Source organism: Ananas comosus, linkage group 7 (assembly GCF_001540865.1).
Source record: "Ananas comosus cultivar F153 linkage group 7, ASM154086v1, whole genome shotgun sequence".
NCBI lineage: Eukaryota > Viridiplantae > Streptophyta > Magnoliopsida > Poales > Bromeliaceae > Ananas > Ananas comosus.
In genome coordinates, this window is record NC_033627.1 from 4,451,740 (window position 1) to 4,471,880 (window position 20,141).

Sequence of the window (20,141 nt, forward strand, 5' to 3'; positions counted from 1 at the left end):
ATTTGTTGATCGAGTAAAAGGCAAGCATCATTCGGAGAAGTGGCCGCTTGTACGTGCAATTGCTGAGTCTAGTTCTGGTCTGGGCCATAACACTTTTACTATTACATACTAATCTAATTTCAGATCCCTAAAATTTGTGCACCAAACTTATCTGTTAACTAATACAAAAGAGAGGCTCATCGAAGAGCCGAGGAAACAAGCTAGTGATAGAATAATCTACTTTACAGATACTAACCTCAGCAGTAGAAGAGTCTAAATGAAGAACAATTAGAAGAAGGATGAAACTCTGATCTTCATGCATATTGCCAAAATAAGTTAGAGCCACAAAAGATCAGAAAAGCAATATGAGAAAAGAAAATTGATTTACCATGTCATAACTTAACAATTAGAATGGCGCACTGTAATATACACCTACCTGCTCTTAGAAGTTGAAGAGAACCAAGCGAAGCAAAGTTGTTTGCTTTCCGCTAATCATATCAGTTTCTTTTAAACCATGCTCGTTCTAAATTCTCGATGGAATCTGCATTTCCTGTAAAGAGGGGAATCTACGTTCAATTATCTTCTCTAACAACAAAACAAGAGAAGCAATAGAGGCGCCAAATAACTTCATTAGTAGAAAAGATTAAGGAAGATATATGGAACTCGCTTTCGATGCAATATCGTTCATCGTCCTTACATGCGACAGAGCCTAACATCTCAAGCACCATGTAAATATTTTCCCCTATCGCTTAATTCTTTTCTCGCATTTCGTTCGATCATCAATTGCCGAAGGTCCGCAACTCACAACTCCTCGAAAAAGCATTGTGCATCTCCACGACCATCAAGCATGTTGCTGCATTAGTAGGCTGAAACTCTGGTACACGGTCCACCGCATATACGCTGAACTTAAAAGCCTCCAAAATCCTACAACCATTCAAGGATGTCCTCCGAAACATCGCAAATAGGCTCAAAGCGCATCTTGAATAACGTCAACGCAGCTTCTTTAACCGATCCAGCTCAAGTGAGTACGTCGACCGAGCACACATAATGCTCAAGTTCTCTGCGAACTCCAAAGAACTTCCCCATGCAATTGTAATATTGAGTAGAAAACAAAAAAATTCCGCAGCAGCAGCTAAAACGCTTGTGATAGAGTGGGAATTGGGTCTCATTCCTACTGATAACATAATTCTGAAAACAATTAGCGCATTCAAAGATGATAAAACCATTGTTCTGAAAACCGGAAACAACCGCCGACCAAGTGACGGAGTCCGGCTACGGTAATTCCTCGAACAGGTTCCATGCGTCGACGGTGCACGAAGCGCGCGCTAGACCGGTAATGATATTAGTCCAACTGACGCTATCTTTTCGATCATTTGGCATTACCAAGAAGAGCTTCAACGTAGCATGTAGCCTCCGCGCAGTCGCGTAGGCCATGATCATCGAATTCCACTACACGGCATTTCTCTCGGCCATTTCGTCAAACAAGTGGCGCGCGTAAATGTACACTCTGGGATCATCACGTTATAAACGACGGTGTCTCGAAGGGGCAATTCGTCGAACAGCTTACGTGCGAGACCGAGACCTCCTTCGTTACAACATATAATGAAATTTGTTTTGGTTCGAGAAATTAATAAGTGTCTCGTTGTGGAAGAGGTGTGCAAACCTAATAAAAAGAAGTTACTAAATATAAGAAAGTTTTAAATGTAAGGATATTTTTAAAATTTTTCCATATTTTCTAAAGAAAAATATGAAATTTCAAAGTTTGAAAAAGGGTACTTTATGAAATTAGAATTATTTGAGAGGGTTCCGAAAAATTTTTACCACTATTATAACACATTGAAAAATAATAAAACAAGTAGAAAAATATACACTCTACAAAGACTAGAGCCTAAGACTTACACTAATGATATAACAGATTAACAGTACATGTCGCATCGTTTATTTAAACATATTCCATAATTTCAAATGAGGCTGACACATTTTTTATCTAACATATTTTCATTATTAATGCATATCATCAAATTTGGTGAATCTAATCAAATCAGTTAAATTTCAATAAACTTTTATGTCGGTGTTACAATCAGCTTTGGTAATAACATCATCCAATTTATTTTATTCGCAGATGAAATGGGAAGAAGATTTGTAGGATGCGAAATGGAGGCCTACTCGAAAGGCCCAATCCAGATATCAAGCTCACCCCAGAAGGCCCAACTGAGAATATCGGCCCAAATACAACAAGCAGATGGAATTGCTCCGACATCGTGTCGAGATAGTTTGGTGAGCTGTGTGACTCATTTGGTACACGGATTTTAAAAGTTTGTACTGTTGGCTTAAATGAACCAGCATCTTGTCATGTGGCAGGAGGCTATGTTGGGCCGAGTCATATTTGAAATGGCGTGAGGCTGGGTGGACTGAGTCATGTTCGAAGTGACGTGAGGTTGGTTGGACTGAGTTACCATCGAGACCCGTGAGCGCTGTATCTGTACGCTTTAAGTGAATTGGTTATGTATTTCTAACAGCTCGAGCTTTTGAGATTAGTGATTAGCGCCAATGATCCGATATGTACTAATTTAGATGTTTTTTATCTGAATTTCAATGTCACATTGGACAACAGATTTAGAGAGAGCCCTGTGATTGAGATGCTCCTCATTCGAGTTTTTTTTTTAATTTATTTTTTAAAATTTTTCCATAGTGACAATCAACAAATAAGCGAAGAGGCAGAGGAGAAGAACCCATTGAATGTCAAATGTTGAATCTGGATAAAATAGTGCCAATATATTTGATCAAACGCGATCATGATTAATTGCGTTCATTAAGTTTGTAATTTTGGCATTATCCTAAGGGCGTGTTTGGTTCACGGTTTCGAATATCCTATTAATGAGCTAGTTAAGACAAAGATGATAAATTTGTAATCTGGCATCATTCTAAGGGCGTGTTTGGTTTGTTTTTGCAATATTCTAATAATTTTTTATTTTTTAAAAAATATTTAAATTATTACTATTCAATTCAAGTTGGTTAGTTGTAAAAAGTGTTAATGAAATAATAAAATCATTATAGATTCGTAAATTGCAGAAGTATTCTCATTTTCATATTAGAATCATTGTAGATTCGTAAATGGCAGAAGTATTCTCATTTTCATATTAGATGGAATTGTTCATTAATAAGAGAATGCTAGTTCTTAATGACCTTCCAACTCCAGTAACTTAATAAGTTAGTTACAGACTTCCCATTCTGAATATAAAATATATAATATTCTGGGTACATTACAAATCTTGGAACAAACGGTCCTAAAATTATCGGACGATGACAAGAAATTAATGCATAAATTGTAGATAAAAACACACAAATTTTATCTGAATTATTGTACAATTATTTTGCATACCTATAGTTCAAATTAGAAATTTCCCATCCATCTTAGTAACTTTTAATTATCTAAATTTTCGTGTGGAATGTATTTTATAAAAGGCCAATTTGTATAAAAAATTTATAAATTTTGAGTTTTTGCAAAACTGAACCGTCCTTTTTAATTTTGGCCTCGAAAATAAGAAACCTGATACTTAAAATTAAAATTAAAATTTAAAAATTAAATTATCAAACGTTTTATTGAGCCAAAAACTTACTTTTGAATCCCAAATTACTTTTCAAAAGATATACCAACCACCTACTTAGATTGCAAGGAACAACTACTTTTCATGAGCGTAACCACTGCATCCCGTGTCGAGGGTGCAATCAATGTCCAGTTTGAATGTTGGGTACTCTCTTTCCTGAGCTGTGACTGTGAATCTCGAATATGACTCTCTCTTGGAGCACGATTTGTTTGTTAGTTTGTACTAGGTAAGGGCCTGCGTGATGCTGTGGAGAGATAATATTTCAGTTATATTTCAGAATATAACTTTTAGACAGGTATAATTTTATTAATATATAAATATATATAGCGATGTACGAAATAGAAAATGCACTCTCACAAATCAGATACAATATTTCACGCTAATTTTATATGTAACACACTCATTTCAGAAATTTTATAATATTAAATAAATTTAAAAATATATAAAATATTACTAAATTAAAATAGCAAGAGAACACAAAATAAAACACTATCAAAAAACAAAAGGTCCACAACAACTATCTATTTATAAAAAAAAGAGAAATACTTCAATACACCGACTCATTTAAATCTAACCGTTTATTTTTTGAGGATATGATTGACTTTTAAGTATTAGTAACCTACTAAACAGGTTACCAATTAAAATCAATTCTAAGGACAATGTTGGAAAATACATGCTAATCAAATACCAAATTAATTAGTTTCCAATATTTTGTTTCCTTATTTAATTTTGTTACTTACCAATTAGATAGTAGCTAATTTTGTAAGTAACTAACCCAAAATTAAAAATTTAACTTGAATTTTAAATTTATATTTATTATAGTATAAATTAAATTTTAAATGAGTAACAAATTTTAAATTCAAATTATTAATTCAATATTAAAGTAACATAAAAGTTCAAAAATATTAATTTATTTTAAATTCGAGTTTAAATTACATTGTACTTATAAACCCAACTTTTATTTTTTATTTAAATAAAATGTTTCTATTTTTGAAAATAAAATTCAAATTATTAATTCAATATTGAAACAGCATTAAAGTTCAAAAATATTAATCAAATTTAAATTTTAAATTTGGATCTAAATTTGAATCTTGATGGCTAGCTCTATTAGCTCTATTAGCTTGATTTTTTAGATTTGAATTATTTTCTTGTTATATTAGTTAAAATTTTATTAAATTTAATAACTCCATTGGTTGTCAATTATTCTAATTCATTTTTCTTAAAATTCTTAAATTTGATAAAAAATTTTATAAATTTAACAAAATCTCCTTTTTAACAAAACTATTTTGTTTTAAAAATTAAAAGTAAGGACTTGTTTCAAAAGAATTTTGAAAGTTAAGGGTGCTCTTTCTTAGTTGCTTATAGTCGAAGGGGACATTGGAAACTTTCACCAGGCCTAGCCAGATAGTAATGCTTGACTCGATCTCATAAATGGCAAAAGTCCAAAATAGCCCTAACAAATATAGCAAGAAGTGAATTTCTTAATAAATCATAGCCGTTTACTGTAGTAAATTAACGGATATGATTAAAGTGGTGTATTGGAGAATCGCTCTAAAAAAAAATAAGTCAGCCAGATATATGATTTTTTTTTTACACTATATTTGTAAAATTTTATTATAAAAGTTGAAATTCAGTAATTTTTGTATCCAGACTTTTTATATATATTATAGATTGTAGTTATCATCTATGTTAGATTTTAATTTTGTTATATTAATTATTAAAAATATAATTTTTTTTTCATGCAAGAGTTTTAGAAGCACTATAGGCAAAAAAAAAAGAAAAAAAAAGAAAAAAAAAAGGGAGAGAGAGAGGAGTGGAGAGAGTGGGTGGGCCCCACCAATACTTCAAGTAAGGAGAGCTCGTTGTATGGTTTATGGAATCTGGATTCATATATTACTAGTGTAGAAATCCGCGCTATGTAGTGAATAAATAATCAAAATAAATTTTTAATAAAATTTATATTTACAGTTTATTGATATATAGGAAGCTATATCATGTTAAGCACAACCAATTTATATGGTTAAANAAAAAAAAAAAAAACAAAAAAAAAAGGAGAGAGAGGGGAGTGGAGAAAGTGAGTGGGCCCCACCAATACTTCAAGTAAGGAGAGCTCGTTGTGTGGTTTATGGAATCTTGATTTATATGTTACTAGTGTAGAAACCCGCGCTATGTAGTGGGCAAATAATAAAATTTTTTCTTTAATAAAATTTATATTTACAGTTTATTGATATATAGAAAGCTATATAATGTTAAGTACAGTCAATTTGTATAATTAAATTTAACTTTTAAAAAAATAAAATTATAGCTAAAAATTTATATAATTTTTTTAAATTGTCGAAATACAGTAAAAAATATACAATTTTATCGTATTATGTGCCTCTTGAACATTCCGTTGTGAAAAATAAAAAAAAAAGCTAATATGAGCACTCTTTCATCCACGCGAGTTTACTCATCCAAATCTCATATATTTTCTTAATTTTTCAGGTGGTAGTTTGCTCCCTGTGTGGAGTCGCTTATGGATTTCTATTGCGACCTATGATTTTTTTTAAAAAATCATATAATAGCAAAGTGCAAAATGTGTTAAACCACGTAAGGCAAATTGCAACTTTTGAATCACAGGATAGTAAATGGAAATGAGCAAAACTATATAGGGCAAAGTGAAAGTCTTTGAGACACAGAGGGTAAAGTGAAAATGAGAAAGCAATTTTAAACTTTACCCTTAAATAAATTATGCCGAAAAATAATAAAATTTAGAATATTGCAAAGCCTGTATAATCTAGATCAAATTTAAAGGTGACAATCTTCAATTCGGATTTCTCATATAGTTTCAGGAAAAAAAAAAAAAAAACAAATCCTCTTGTCTTTATAGAATCTTTTTCTATGATCGGGGTTCGAATTATTTATCAGCACTGTCAAACATGATTAGGGATGCAAATGGATCCGGGTTGGTGGAGCTCCGCCCCGATCCGTCCCGAATGGGGTGGTAAGTGGGAACAAAAAATATAAAAAAATATAACCCGTCCCGAATCCGTCCCGATCCGCCAAGTAAATGGAGCGAGAGGTGGGAGACTCTTTTTTTTCCTTCAATCCGTCTCGATCCGTCAAAAATCCGGCTCCCGCCCCGATCCGCCCCGAATGGAGCGGTAAGTGGGAGCCAAAAATGAAATGAAAAGTAACCCGCCTCGAATCCGCCCCACCTCGATAAGAAATGGAGCGGGAGGTGGGGGAACTCTCCCGCCCCCGAATCCGCCCCGTTTGCATCCCTAAACATGATTTAAAGCATATATGAAAATGTCTAAAAATTGATTTTAATAAATTTTAAAAATTATATCTAGTGCCTAAAAACCAATGATAAAATGAACAACTAAAACCAATAATTTTGTGACAATAGAGATATAACTTCCCAACATTCGATGGAAGTTGTCAAACATAATCAAAATAATTTTTTTAAAAAAATATGTCAAAATTTTAACTGATTTGAATCTTTCTACACTATTAAACGAACAAACGGTTTGTATAGACCATCAAAATTTGTTGAACTTAAGACACTTCCATCACGGCGTAACTAATTTTTAAAAATCATCAAATTTGATTTTCAAATACTTTAAATATTTTTACTTTAGTTATCAATGATCTATTCAATCTCTTATTTATCGAAAATGACTCGACAGAATCAAAATTATATCACATTACTGCGTTAAATGTCACATCATTTTCGTATTTATCTTTCACAAATTGACTCGATTTGGATCCTTCATTATTAAAAATTTGCTGGATTAATTTGGACCTTTATAATAAGAAAATTATTTTACACTATTTACGTGGCAACTATAGCACCGCTCGAGCGGTTTCCTATTTTAGATGAAGCTTTGCGCTGTTTAATAAATTAAAAAGTATATTTTAATTTTAAATAATTGAAAATTTTTTTCTTAAAATAAGATGCTATAAGAGTAAATCTTAGCTGTTTAATGTAATGCTTCTCATTTTACTTGAAAAAAAAAGAGTTTAATATTATTAAATTTGAAAGAATAATGCTACTTGTACCTCTCGATGAATTTGATTCACTCTGAATCTTATCAAAAAAAAAATTTAGCAAAAAATTTATTTAGAATTTTTAAGTTCTTAGATCCAAGGGTGTCAAATGTATACCCTTTCTACAACAAGTATTTTTCAACTAGAAATAATTATACAATATTTGACGTACGTATCACTATACCGTATACATATATTTTGTTTGGTTTGAGTTTTTATTATATTTACTCGGGATGTTTATCAGCTCTAAATTAAACAATGCCGTATTTTTAGTTCATAAGAAATGCTAAGTATATAACCCAAAAAGGGTTCTCAAATAACAATTCCCCCGTTCAAGGGTTATAATCCTTACCCCTAATTTTTTTTAATATAATTTTAATAATAAAAAAGAGAAGGTATAAGACCATTAGAAAAATATGTCTTTATTAGATAATAAGATTGTAAAATTACGATCGAGCATCTGTAGTATTTAATTTAGCAATCAAATACTTTAAATTTTATTAAATAGTTGAATAGAGCCCTCCTTCAAGTAAATTTACAAACTAACAATCTTTTTGGTTAAATATTGTGCACATAATAATTTAGTAAAACTTCAAAATATAAAAAAATATATTTTTTTCTTTAAAAAAAAAAAAAAAAGGAAAGAAGAGGAGGATAAGATTATTGCAACCTACTCCCGTTTAAGTGCGATCAGATCTTATCAACTACATTGGCGGCGGGCCAACTAATTCTTTAAAAGCCAAGTAACCAACAACTTTCTCACTGCACTCTGCCTTGCTTTTCTGCTATCCCTCTCCAAAGTCCAAACTCATTCTATACTCATCTTCTCTTCTTGCCAATGGAAAACTTAATCAACAGCACCAGCAGCGGAGATGGCGGCGACGGCGGCAGCGCTGTTCACATCTTCATGTTCCCATTCCTCGCGTTTGGCCACATCATCCCCTTCGTCCAGCTGTCGCGTAAGCTGCTCTCCGCCGGCACCGACGTGCGCATCACCTTCCTCTCCGCCGCCGGCAACGTCCCCCGCATCACCGCCCTCCTCCCCGCCTCCCCCTTCTTCTCTGTCGCCCCTCTCAACCTCCCCGCCGTCCCCGGTCTCCCCTCCGGCGCCGAAAGCACCAACGCCGTCTCCGCTGACGGCGCTGAGCTCCTCAAGGTCGCGCCGAACATAACTATTAAAAAATATATATATATCTTTCATTAACAGCCTAAACCAACGTCGTTCAAAATAATCAAAGATAAAAGCTTTTAGAATACTCGATTGTTTTTACTACAGGTCGCGCTCGACCTCACCAAGCCCCAGGTCGCGGACCTCCTCGGGAGCCACCGCCCTGACATCGTCGTCACCGACTTCGCCACCCCGTGGCTCCCCGCTCTCGCCGCCTCCTTCGGAATCAAGACCCTCCCCTTCTCCGTCTTCTCAGCCATCAACATGGCCTACCTCACCGTCCCGGCGCGCCGCCCCAGCGGCTGTCCCGCCCCGACCATCGACGACCTCATGAAACCCCCCACCGGGTTCCCTGCAGCATCACCCCTCCGCTCCATCCCCCGTTACCAAGCCGCCGACTTCTCCTACCTCTTCAAGTAAACATCGTACATACATCATCATCAGCATCATCATCGTTCTTTACCGGCGGCTTAAGCTTTTAAGGTCTCATTTGGTTCAGAAAATAAGCGGGGATAACGAAAGTTATCTCCACTATTCCGCCAAACGGAAAGATGTTTTACCGGAATATGTTATTCCGGTCAAACTTTGCTATTTTCAATTATTTCGGAATAACAAGCGATTTACTATTCTATCATTTTGATGAAATAGTACTATTCCAATACTTAATTTCAAACTTAATTAAAATTATAAATTGAATTAAAATTAAATTATATAAATATAATATCTTATATATTATAATACATGAGTGCGGCTAGGATGCTTATGGAAGCACGGAGGGCTCCGTGCTTCCACTTTGTTTTCGATGTTCGGACTTTCGAATCGACGATCGGCTCCGTTAGACTTGATCTAGAGTATTTGAAGTATCTAGAAAATAAATTCTGCGATTTTTCGATATCATTTGCCTAGTGAACGAAGGGGCTCAAAAATCAGCGGCTGAAAATAAAATCTTATAAAATATGATGATATGACATTAAAATTTAGATCAAAGTTATTGATCTTGTTTTATATGGTATAAAGAATTTTCTATCAAAATTTTATATGATTTGGATATTTCTACACGTTGAACTTGCAACCGGCTCACCACGGCGCGTTAAAATTATTGATTTTGAGCCCTTCGATCCATTTCTAGCAAAGAATCGAAAAATCGCAAAATTTATTTTCTAGATACTTCAAATACTCTAGATCAACTCTAACGGAACCGATCGTCGATTTGAAAGTCCGAACATCGAAAACGACTTGGAAGCACGGAGACCTCCGCGCTTCCATAAGCATACCAGCACAACTCTATAATACATTATTTTTATTATAAAATTATTAATTGTAGTATATTAATACATATTATTTATATTTAAATATTATAATAAATTTTATAATAAATTATATTTAAATATTATAATAAATTTTTTTTATTAAATTTAAGTTTAAGTAGAATTTTTAAAAAAATTATACATTTATTATAATAAATTATTTTTATTAATCGTTTCTACTGTCACACTCCGGATTACTCGTTTCTCCGAGCACGCCAACAGACCTGCCGTATACATAGAAATTTTTCCTGTATACGAAGCGAAAGCTGTACCTGTACATGTAATCATACAACACTACAACCAGTAGTATAGAACTGCTAAAACTAAAAGCATATATAAATAACACTGGTTCAACATACATACATAGTATCCAGATACAAAACACTCGCTCCAGCGAGTTACAACATCTGTACGTACAAGAACTTAAAAACTACAACAACCTGTAGCTGATACTCCTCTAGTTCTGCAGCAAAACTGGAAGGGCTCTAACTCGCGATACCCTTTCCACGATCAGTCTCAGCAGTAGCAGCAGCCGCAACAGAAACCTCTGCAACAAAAAATTCACAACTGGGCATGAGAACTACTACAAAAAGAAGTAGTCCTCAGTGAGTACTGCTACCAACCTCAACGGCTCACCCACTAAGTCTACAGATAATATGCTCAATGATAGTAAAGAACTGAAAACAATCTACAGCTATATACCACTATACTATCATGATCTAACACTAACTATCTGTAGAATAAGGCCAGCTCTGACCCAATCTCACCAGGGACTGTGAATACACCCGCCCCAGGTACTGTGAATATACTCGTCCCGCCTGTCGAAACTATACAGCTACCTCCACGCTAAGCCGTCCGTGGAGAGCAAGTCCAATTAGGAATTCTGGGTATCCACCGCCCATAAACTGTGGCGATACAAACAAACTACGACTCATAGAGCTAAATCTGGTAGTTTTAACATATGACAGTGTAGAATCGCCGATTTTCTCCTAAGTCATTTTTCAAGTCCAACATGTATATTTAACTAACATTTAAGCTCCAAATTCAGATTCCATTAAGTATGCAAATCCACTAATTTGAGCTAACTAACATGATACACAGTAATCAACATACATGCCGACAACTATAACTTAGAAGGAAAATCGGTAATTCCGGTAGCATAACATTCAACCCACCTCTAGCGCAATTCCACGGCAGCGAGGAGGTCACGAAGTTGCTGGAAGTTTCAGCCGAAATCACCCACAACCAGTAACTAAGTTACTCGAAGGATCTAAATATAAAAAGAACACCAAAAATACCAACATTGCATTATAACCTCAAATTTCAGCACTTAAGCTAAAACCTCCAATTCCAATGTTAAAACTCACCTAACAATCTCCAAATTAGGTGAGGAAGGTCTCAAATCCAGTAGACTATGATGGAGTATCACCCTCTGGTCTAAAATCCAATTTCCTCCAAAACTAGCATCAAGAAAACCCAAAAACTCACCATTTCAGCTCAAAGCTATCAATAGCAGAGAAAAATGTAGAATTGACTAAGCTAATCTCAACCAAATTCTGTCAAAATGGGCTCCACGAATTCCGCTTCAAGTCCAGAATCCACCAAACCAAGTTTCGTGGCAAACGAAGCTTTCTACGTCACACACGAGCCAAAACGTCGAAGGTTGCTGCTGGAATTCTGCTGGAACTGCAGTCTTCAAGGTGGAAAGTGTGCAAATTGGAGAAATTTGGAGTAATTTGAGGGGTTGCAATGCAAATTGGCCTTCACTGTGAAGAGGAGATGAAAAGAGTTTACTGGGGACGAACTCTAGCTATTTATAGGGAGGTGGAAGAGTCAGATAAGCCCTAGGAACAAAGGATACTAACCTGTTATCCTTGCAGAAACGGGCATTTTCGGGCACCCGGAACCATGTTCTGGGCGTCCGAAACCTCCAGGCTGCACAAATCCTCCTCTTCGGTTCCTCCGCCCGCGGTATGCTGTGCCCCTAAAGTAGTCCGGCGGATCCCACCTACCACCAACACGTCTCAACAAGAACGATATTTCCAAGGTAACTTTCGGACCCACTTCTGGGCGCCCGAAACATAGGATCCGAATTGGCTTCCAATTTCAATTCAATTCAACACTCAAGTTTTGGGCGACCCAAACCTAGTTCTGGTCGCCCGAATCTGGCAAAACTGTAGTTTTGCCTATTTGAGTCCGACAAGTCCATTTTTGCATCCATTTCGTGCAGAAACGATTCTGACTCAGTCCGACACTCTTTAGATGTGTCGATCAGTCACCAATACTGTAGCCAATCCTACCCAAAGCTTGGGAACACTACACCCACCCCTATTTTTATTTTAAAAATTTAAAAATTAAAAAGTTAAATTTTGAAAATTTATAATTTATAATCTCAAAATTAAAATTTTTATAATTATAAATTATAAATTATAAATTTAAATTTTGATATTTTAAAATTTTCAAATTTATAATTTGATATTTTATATTTTTCAAATTTAAATTTGATCATATTTTAAAGTTTGAAATTTAAAATTTAAAATTTAAAATTTTGAATTTAAAATTTAATATTTTAAATTTTAAATTTTAATTTCAAATTTTGAAATTTCAAAGTTAAAATTTTAAATTTAAAAATATAAATTTAAAATTTTAAAAATTCAAATTCAAATATAATGAGAGAGTAATATTATTATTTTTTATTTATAAAACCCACTATCTTTCTTATTTTATTTTACCTAACAAAAAGTTATTTTTTTTTTATTTACAGGAATAACCTAATTTTCATCCAAACGTAAAATTAATCTAATCCCCACTTATACTTTAATTTATATATGTTCCTGAAATAACTATTTTTTGTTTATCCCCGAACCAAACGATACCAAACGATACCTATAAGAGTATCGAGGTGGATTAATTAATTAATTAAGCAAGCTTGTTTTACAATGCAGGAGCTTCTACGGGCGGCCGTCCGTGTTCGACAGCGCGGCGGAAGTGAATGGCGCGTCGGACGCGATGGTGGTGAAGACGTGCGCGGAGATGGAGGGGCCGTACGTGGAGTACCTGGAGGCGCAGTACGGGAAGCCGGTGCTGTTGGTGGGGCCCATCGTCCCCGACGAGCCCCCCTCGGGTGGCGGCGGCGGCGAGGAGCTGGAGCCGCGCTGGGCCGAGTGGCTGGGCCGCTTCGCCCCGGGCTCCGTCGTCTTCTGCTCCTTCGGTAGCGAGACCTTCCTCGCCGACTCCGCCGTCGAGGAGCTCCTCTTCGGCCTCGAAGCTGCAGGCTCGCCGTTCCTCGTCGTGCTCAATTTTCCCAAGGGGGGCGGTGGGGGCCAGAAGACACCGATACCGGAAGGGTTCGAGGAGAGGGTGAGGGGGAGAGGGGTGGTGCACACGGGCGGGTGGGTGCAGCAGCAGCTGCTGCTGCGGCACCCGAGCGTGGGCTGCTTCGTGTGCCACGCCGGGCTGAGCTCCGTGCTGGAGGCAATCGTCGCGGGGCCGCAGCTGGTCATGCTGCCGCAGAAGGGCGACCAGTTCCTGAACGCGAAGCTCTTCATGGCGGAGATGGGGGTCGGGTTTGAGGTGGAGAGGCGGCCCGAGGACGGCTGGTTCGGGCGCGACGCGGTGTGCGCTGCGGTCAAGGCCGCGATGGAGGCGGCGGCCCCCGCGGCGAGCCAGCAGAGCAGGGTCGGGGAGAGCCACAGGAAGTGGAGGGAGTTCTTGCTGGACGAACAGGTGCAGGGGAAGTTCACGGTCGAGTTCATCGACAAGTTGAGGCAGCTGTGTGGGAAATAGATTGGGTCAATTAGATTGCTCTGTTAGTGGCCAAACATTGACTATAATAATGGGCTCGTTGTGATGTTGTTGTATTATTATTGCAATCTCATATTACTATCTTCAGGTGTGATTTCTCTGTATGTTCGTACAACATTGGTTTAAGACTCTATAATGTTCTTGATTATATAATCCTTCCTGATCTTCCTTCGTTGGTTTGTATGCTTCTGCATATGTACACAAGTTTGCCCGTTAGTTTTATGCTTTTTTTGGTTCTTAACTTTTTCCATATTTATGAGAAAATAGCTATGAAGGGACTTCTAATCAAAAAGTGTTGCTTACTACAAGGTCGGAGGTGGAGAAAAATCCTACGAGGAGTTGGGGTCGGCGGGGGTGATTGCAGAATCAAAGAATTCAAGGATTTCCTTTCAGGTTTTCATGTTTTAGACAAGCCTGATGAAATTCGATGGAAATGGAACGCAAGAAGATGTTTCACTGTTAAGTCGATGTATGTACTAATCCGAGATGGGAGAGTTCGAGATTTTCTTTTATTAAAGGTTTGGGAGTTGACAATACCATCTAAAGTTAGAGTTTTTATTTGGTTAGCACTTAAGAAGCGCTTACCTACGGTTGATAACTTACTCAAAAGAGGCTAGTCTCGGAATCAACAGTGCGTGATGTGCGGCAACGATTTAGAGACTGTTGATCACCTACTGGTTGGATGCGTAATCAGCAAATTTTTCATATACAACATCCTAGAAGGTAGGCACATTCCAGTAGCGGGGATGGAGATTAGGAGTGTTTGGGAGCTTCTGGCTAGGGACCGCCGCCGAGGGGCAGCTACGATGGATCTAATTAGGGTCGTAACTTGTTGGTGGATGATTTGGCGGGAAAGAAATAATATTATTTTTAGAAGCCAATCATTTGACCATTTTTTGACTAATAGACAAATACGGAACATGAGTAGAGAATGGACTGTGTTTTGCAGCTCTTAGTGCCTTGAGTTTGAGTGAGTACAAGTATCAATTTTCTGTAGTTTTTTATTTTAGTTTCTATTTGTCTTTTTTGTTTTGGTTGCCTTCAATGTTTTCCGAAGCCGCGTTGCCTCAAACCCTGTAGCTAAATTCATCTGCTAAATGAATAAAGCAAGACTTTTGGTGTATTTATTTATCCTGTGTTTTCAAGTTATTTGATCTTTGAAGTAAGTTTTGTGAAATTCAGAGTGTAAACATCTTGCCTCTTTGAATTCTTACCGGCTCTTTTTACCTTGTTTGGGTGTGGGGCGTGGGTGTGGGTGTGTGAGCTTAATTCCGGTAAATGTTTTACTTAAATGGCTGTGTAGATTGCTCTTTGGCTTCGATCTGACACTGTAATTTACAGTTTGGATCTTATGAGTTTGATCCAAATGCAGAATATGTACGGCGCAAGCTTCTTGAGCTTGACCCCGTGCTACGAGCAGCAGGAGTTGATCTAGCTAGGCTCCAACTACCACCCTCTCCCTGTTGTAGAAATAGATGCTGCAAAAGATAAACTCCAAGAAGCCCTTGCAGAGATGCAGCAGCAAGAAGCTGCTTCACGAGCCGCAGTAGAGAACGGAACCGAAGAAGGCCTCGGTGATTCTTCAGAACTACCAATGATCGATCTTCCCCAAAGAGATCCAAATGGAGGTGGATCCTGAACCAATCAGGACAAATAATTCCCCTAGAGCAGCAAGGAGACATGAGGATCAGATGGTTCCTAGCATGACTTCTTCATTTGTTAAGAGTTGAAGCAGAGGAGGTTTCTGTAAATTGAGGAAACAATGGCGAGGACAGTAGGCCGGAGGTGCCTTCAAATGTAGATTTTGAGACACAGCCAGAGAGAGAAGATATAGGTCAAGCTGTCGACGAAACCGTAAGAAATAATGTTACCCAACATTTCAGTCCTACGAGGATTCGAGGTGCTGTATATTCGACATTAGAAACTTCTAGTAGCTGGACTGCGAGAGATGGCGGTGTGGTTCATGTTTGGTCTCGTCCGACAACATCTGGTCGTTCAGGACATTTTGTTGCTGATGAAACTGCTGTCATTAACAACAGTTATTTGGAAAGGCACTTGCAGCCTCACCAACTAAAAAATTGGAGGCAGTTTTCATAGACAGTGTGAGTACAGAATCCACGTAGAATTCTCTTGTCAAACTCAAATATTCATGTTCTACACTCTTATCTAAATATCTTAGTCTCTCATGCCGAAAAGCTAAGTTGCTGTTTGGCTCCACGTAAGCGAGGTGTGATAGTTTTTAGGTTCAAAAGGATTGATTCCCTATAAAATACGTTTCACTGGAAAAAAAATTTTACGTATTGAGAGAATTAAAATACTTGTCTGCATTTTTTCTTGATTGTTTCAGCACAAAAACACAAATTGAAACTAAGAAGTTATTCCTCATCCTCACTCTCCCTTGCTCAACTCATTTTTTTTCATTTGCAAATCAAACAAGTGTGACTCACAAGCTAGCATTTAATTTTAGGCCAATCAGACATCAATAAACAGAAATTTTGTTTCCATGGAGAACACTATTTCCTTGAAAATAAATTTCGGTAGTTTTACGTGGGATCAAATTCTCCTAAATTTACAGTTATTTTACTCTTTTAATTGCTCAAAGTGCCTTTTTTGTTTGTAGAAGATGAACAAAATCTAAGAACATAATGATTAGTTGGGAGGTGGAAAATGCTATATATGCAGTGAAATGCTATCGGTTAGACTCTAGAGTGGCAAATACTTAATGTAAATTATCTCCCCTCCTCTCCTTTATTGCTTGATCTTAATCATAGTTAGTTAATTCGGATTCAGCAAAAGTTCGGTACGAATATAATTCGAATAAAATTCGTATTTTATTTTTAAATTCGTAGAAAAATACAGTTTAAAAACGGATTCATTAAGTATTCAGATACGCGATTTATACGGATATTATACGTACGTTCACCAATTAACAAATCGGGATAAAAAATTCGGCTATTAAACTAAACTTTTTTTTTTTTTCTAGATTTATGCTATTAGCATACATAGTTATAAACTCTTAAAAATATATAAAAAAAAAGAGGGCTACGAAGTGAAATAGATTAAGTAAAAAAGGCAATAACAAATTTTAATGTCGTCTCCATCTTCATCTTTTTCATGATCCACATATTTTAAAAATTCATGAAGTTTTTTAATAATTTGCGAATAATTCGGCAATAATTCATAAAGGAATTTTATCCAAAAAACCACGCGTTTTTTTGGCCAAATAGTTTGGCATATGCGAATAATAAATCTAACCAAAAAATTCGCGTATTATTCTAATTTTTTGGAAATAAATCGTATATGGACCGCTTTATTCGGATTTTCAATAATTCGTGAATAATTCGTGAATAATTCAGCGAATTAACTAACTATGATCTTAAAACAAGCAACCTGATCTTCCAATGTGAAATTTCTATTGAGAATCTAGTGCTTTAGGGCTTAATAGCACACATAGCTGTTTGTATTATTGTTTTTTTTTATTTTTGAGAATAGGTAGCATGCCACCTGCTTTATTCATTGAAAGTATGAATTAGGCTACAGGGGTGAGGCAACCAGGGCCTCTAGGAAAAAAAAAAAACCACGTCAGAAGAAACTAGGCCCAAAAAAAGAAAAAAAAAATCACAGAAGGTCCTTCCAAGAATCAATCAGCTGCTTGAGTCTTTGCACTACTAATAAAGGGTCTAAATGTATGTCACGGAAGACAAGGTTATTTCTGGCCTTCCAAATGGTCCACCAGTATGCAGCCAATTCAGCTAGACCGTTCCTCCTACTTTGACCACCAAGTCTTCCCTTCCAACCTTTTCCGGACTGTTTGTATTATTGTTACAAAAGGATTGTATTGAATCATTCACTAGATTGCCAGAGTTGCTGAATAACGCATGTCCGTATCCTTCATATTTTTTAACTTTTGGTTTATTGAACAGCTAAATATTCTATTACCTGCAAATTGCACAATGCAACACTAGAGATCATACTTTTCCGGGTATGGCCATACGGCTTAAGCATACATTATCGGTCGATTGGTTGGCGATGTATCGATCATGAGGATATGATGCAACATTAAGTTGTCTACATTGGTAATTTTGTTTACTTTCCTTCTTACTAGTACTCAGAAAAATGAAGTAATAATTCTCGCTCATGTTTTGTGAAAAACAGTACGTTTGACATTGTTTTTCTTGTTCGATAAACATTATATCTTTCTTTTGTTTGTTGAATGGTGCTAAAGCTTAAATAGTCCTAAATCATTCAGGTTTTTTCTGTGGTTCTGTAAGGTACAGGTCCAATGGATAAGATTTTAAAAAGTAAAATACTACAGTTTCTTTTGATTCTTCTAAAAATTGAGTGAGTTCAAATTTCCTTTTGCAGGGTAAAACAAATTGTTAGTTTGTTTTCTTTAAGGACTTTTTGCCCCAGTTTGAGATATTTCTTATTTTTTTTGTCACTTTAAATGGAAAAGCTTAATGGATCATTGTTGTTGAATGTCTAAGCACATTGCTGGACCCCCCGGTGAGTAATAATGTAATTAGAAAGGGTTAAAAAAAAAAAATTTTACTTCCCAATTTAACAGATCTTAAAACATATGTGGATAGCAAAATGGTTATGTTTTTCTTTTAAGAGAAAGGTAGCATATTACTTGCTTCATTTATTAAGGAATGAATTAAACTACAAGAGTAAGATAGAGGGACCTCCGAACGATACCAAAATATAAAAAAAAAAGAAGAAGAAGAAAAAGAAAAAAAAAATATTTAAATTCCTTTAAATTCCGAGGTCAAGATACGCTCGTTTAAATACGCTGTTTTCCTCCCGCTGAAGCTTCTATCGTCTGGAGTTGACAGCTAGCAAGCGGTCAGCATTAGCCATCCTAAAAATAACGGCATTCCTTACCTTCCAGATGACTCACCAACTGGCTGTCAGTCCAGTCATTATGATTATGTTGCCCGCCTTTTATGTCATAAGCATATTCTTTATTTAGCACTAGAGAATCAATGGATTATGCAAATTGGTATAGGTGTTTTAAGAATACTCAAACAAATTTCTCAAAAGAAAAAAAGAATCTCAAAAACAATATTACCATTTCGACCCTTTCTCGGCCTAGTAGAAAAATATGGACTTCAAAATAAACACTATCTTAATTATTTTTTCTATATATAATAGTAGAATGGGAAACAGAGCCCTGCACTCTTTTCATAATTTTATTATTTGTTTAATCGATAGATAAACGGTTGTTACCGGTCATCACATCCATCGGGTCCACCAAAATAAAACAAATGTCCATCATATCGTCCATACTTGAATTAACAAATTTACTAATTGTGTAGCATGCTTTCTTGTCAATAAATCTATATTGTGCACCATCAATTAAGTCATTAGATTTACATACCTTCAAAATCAACTCTTTCAAGATTTTTAAAGTATGCTGCTTTTCTTTCCAATTCACCAGCATAATATTCACTACCCATCGGAGGACCAGCATCAGTTAAAGTTGTAAAGAGAGACTTTGGCCAATAGCCTATTAAAATTTATTTTTGAAGTTAGAAAATTAAAAATACTAATAAAATTAAAAATAAAATAAAATTAATTATTATTTTAATTTATTTAATTTATTTGTCATCTAATTTATTGCTAAATTTTTATGGACAGATCTAATAAATATTTGTGATCTATCGCAACGATCGATATGGGATTAATTAGTCTTTTCTCTTTAAAGATATAAATCTATATAATTATTATACTTGTAAATTTTATTATTATATTTTAATTTCTATTTTTTATAAGATGTAGTTGTACTTTACATATAAAAAAGTTTATCAGTATATTAACTAGTGAGTATAGTAAGCTATACATAGCCAACATTCATAATTATTTGACTAAATTTTTTAAAATAATATAATAAGAACTTATTGGGACTAAGAAAGCTAAAATAAAATTGTATCAAAGCTTGTCATTAGGAGGATATGTGTATCCATTAGCACGTAAGTATGCCACATGTTGGCTCGGAAGCTTGCCTGTACCGTACCGTGTCGGCAAACAGTGGCATGCCCTCATGTCATGGCACCTTAATCCTTAATTGTTGGTTCTCTTATTATGTCGTTGTGGACCGCAATCCTCTCAACTTAACTCGGTTCATCCAGCTCAAGTTAAAAGTCTTTTAAACTTATTAACTTGGGATAGAAAACAGACATATTTTAGCCAATAATAAATAGCTAACAGCCTGTAGGCTATACGCATGCACACACTCCCCTT

General features: G+C 35.8%; 1 protein-coding gene and 1 pseudogene across 1 annotated transcript; both read left to right on the forward strand.

Moving 5' to 3' along the window:
- On the forward strand, nucleotides 8,272-14,081 carry LOC109712315 (anthocyanidin 3-O-glucosyltransferase-like). Its single transcript, XM_020235811.1, has 3 exons — nucleotides 8,272-8,775; nucleotides 8,896-9,203; nucleotides 13,040-14,081. Exons 1-3 carry the CDS (start codon nucleotides 8,458-8,460, stop codon nucleotides 13,878-13,880), a joined length of 1,467 nt encoding a protein of 488 aa, XP_020091400.1. The 5' UTR covers nucleotides 8,272-8,457; the 3' UTR covers nucleotides 13,881-14,081.
- On the forward strand, nucleotides 14,168-15,995 carry LOC109712775 (annotated as a pseudogene).

Coding starts and splice junctions, on each gene's coding strand:
- LOC109712315 (XM_020235811.1), top strand. CDS start 8,458: ATGGAAAACTTAATCAACAGCACCAGCAGCGGAGATGGCGGCGACGGC. Junction 8,776..8,895: donor ACGGCGCTGAGCTCCTCAAG/GTCGCGCCGAAC, acceptor TTTTTACTACAG/GTCGCGCTCGACCTCACCAA. Junction 9,204..13,039: donor GACTTCTCCTACCTCTTCAA/GTAAACATCGTA, acceptor TTTACAATGCAG/GAGCTTCTACGGGCGGCCGT.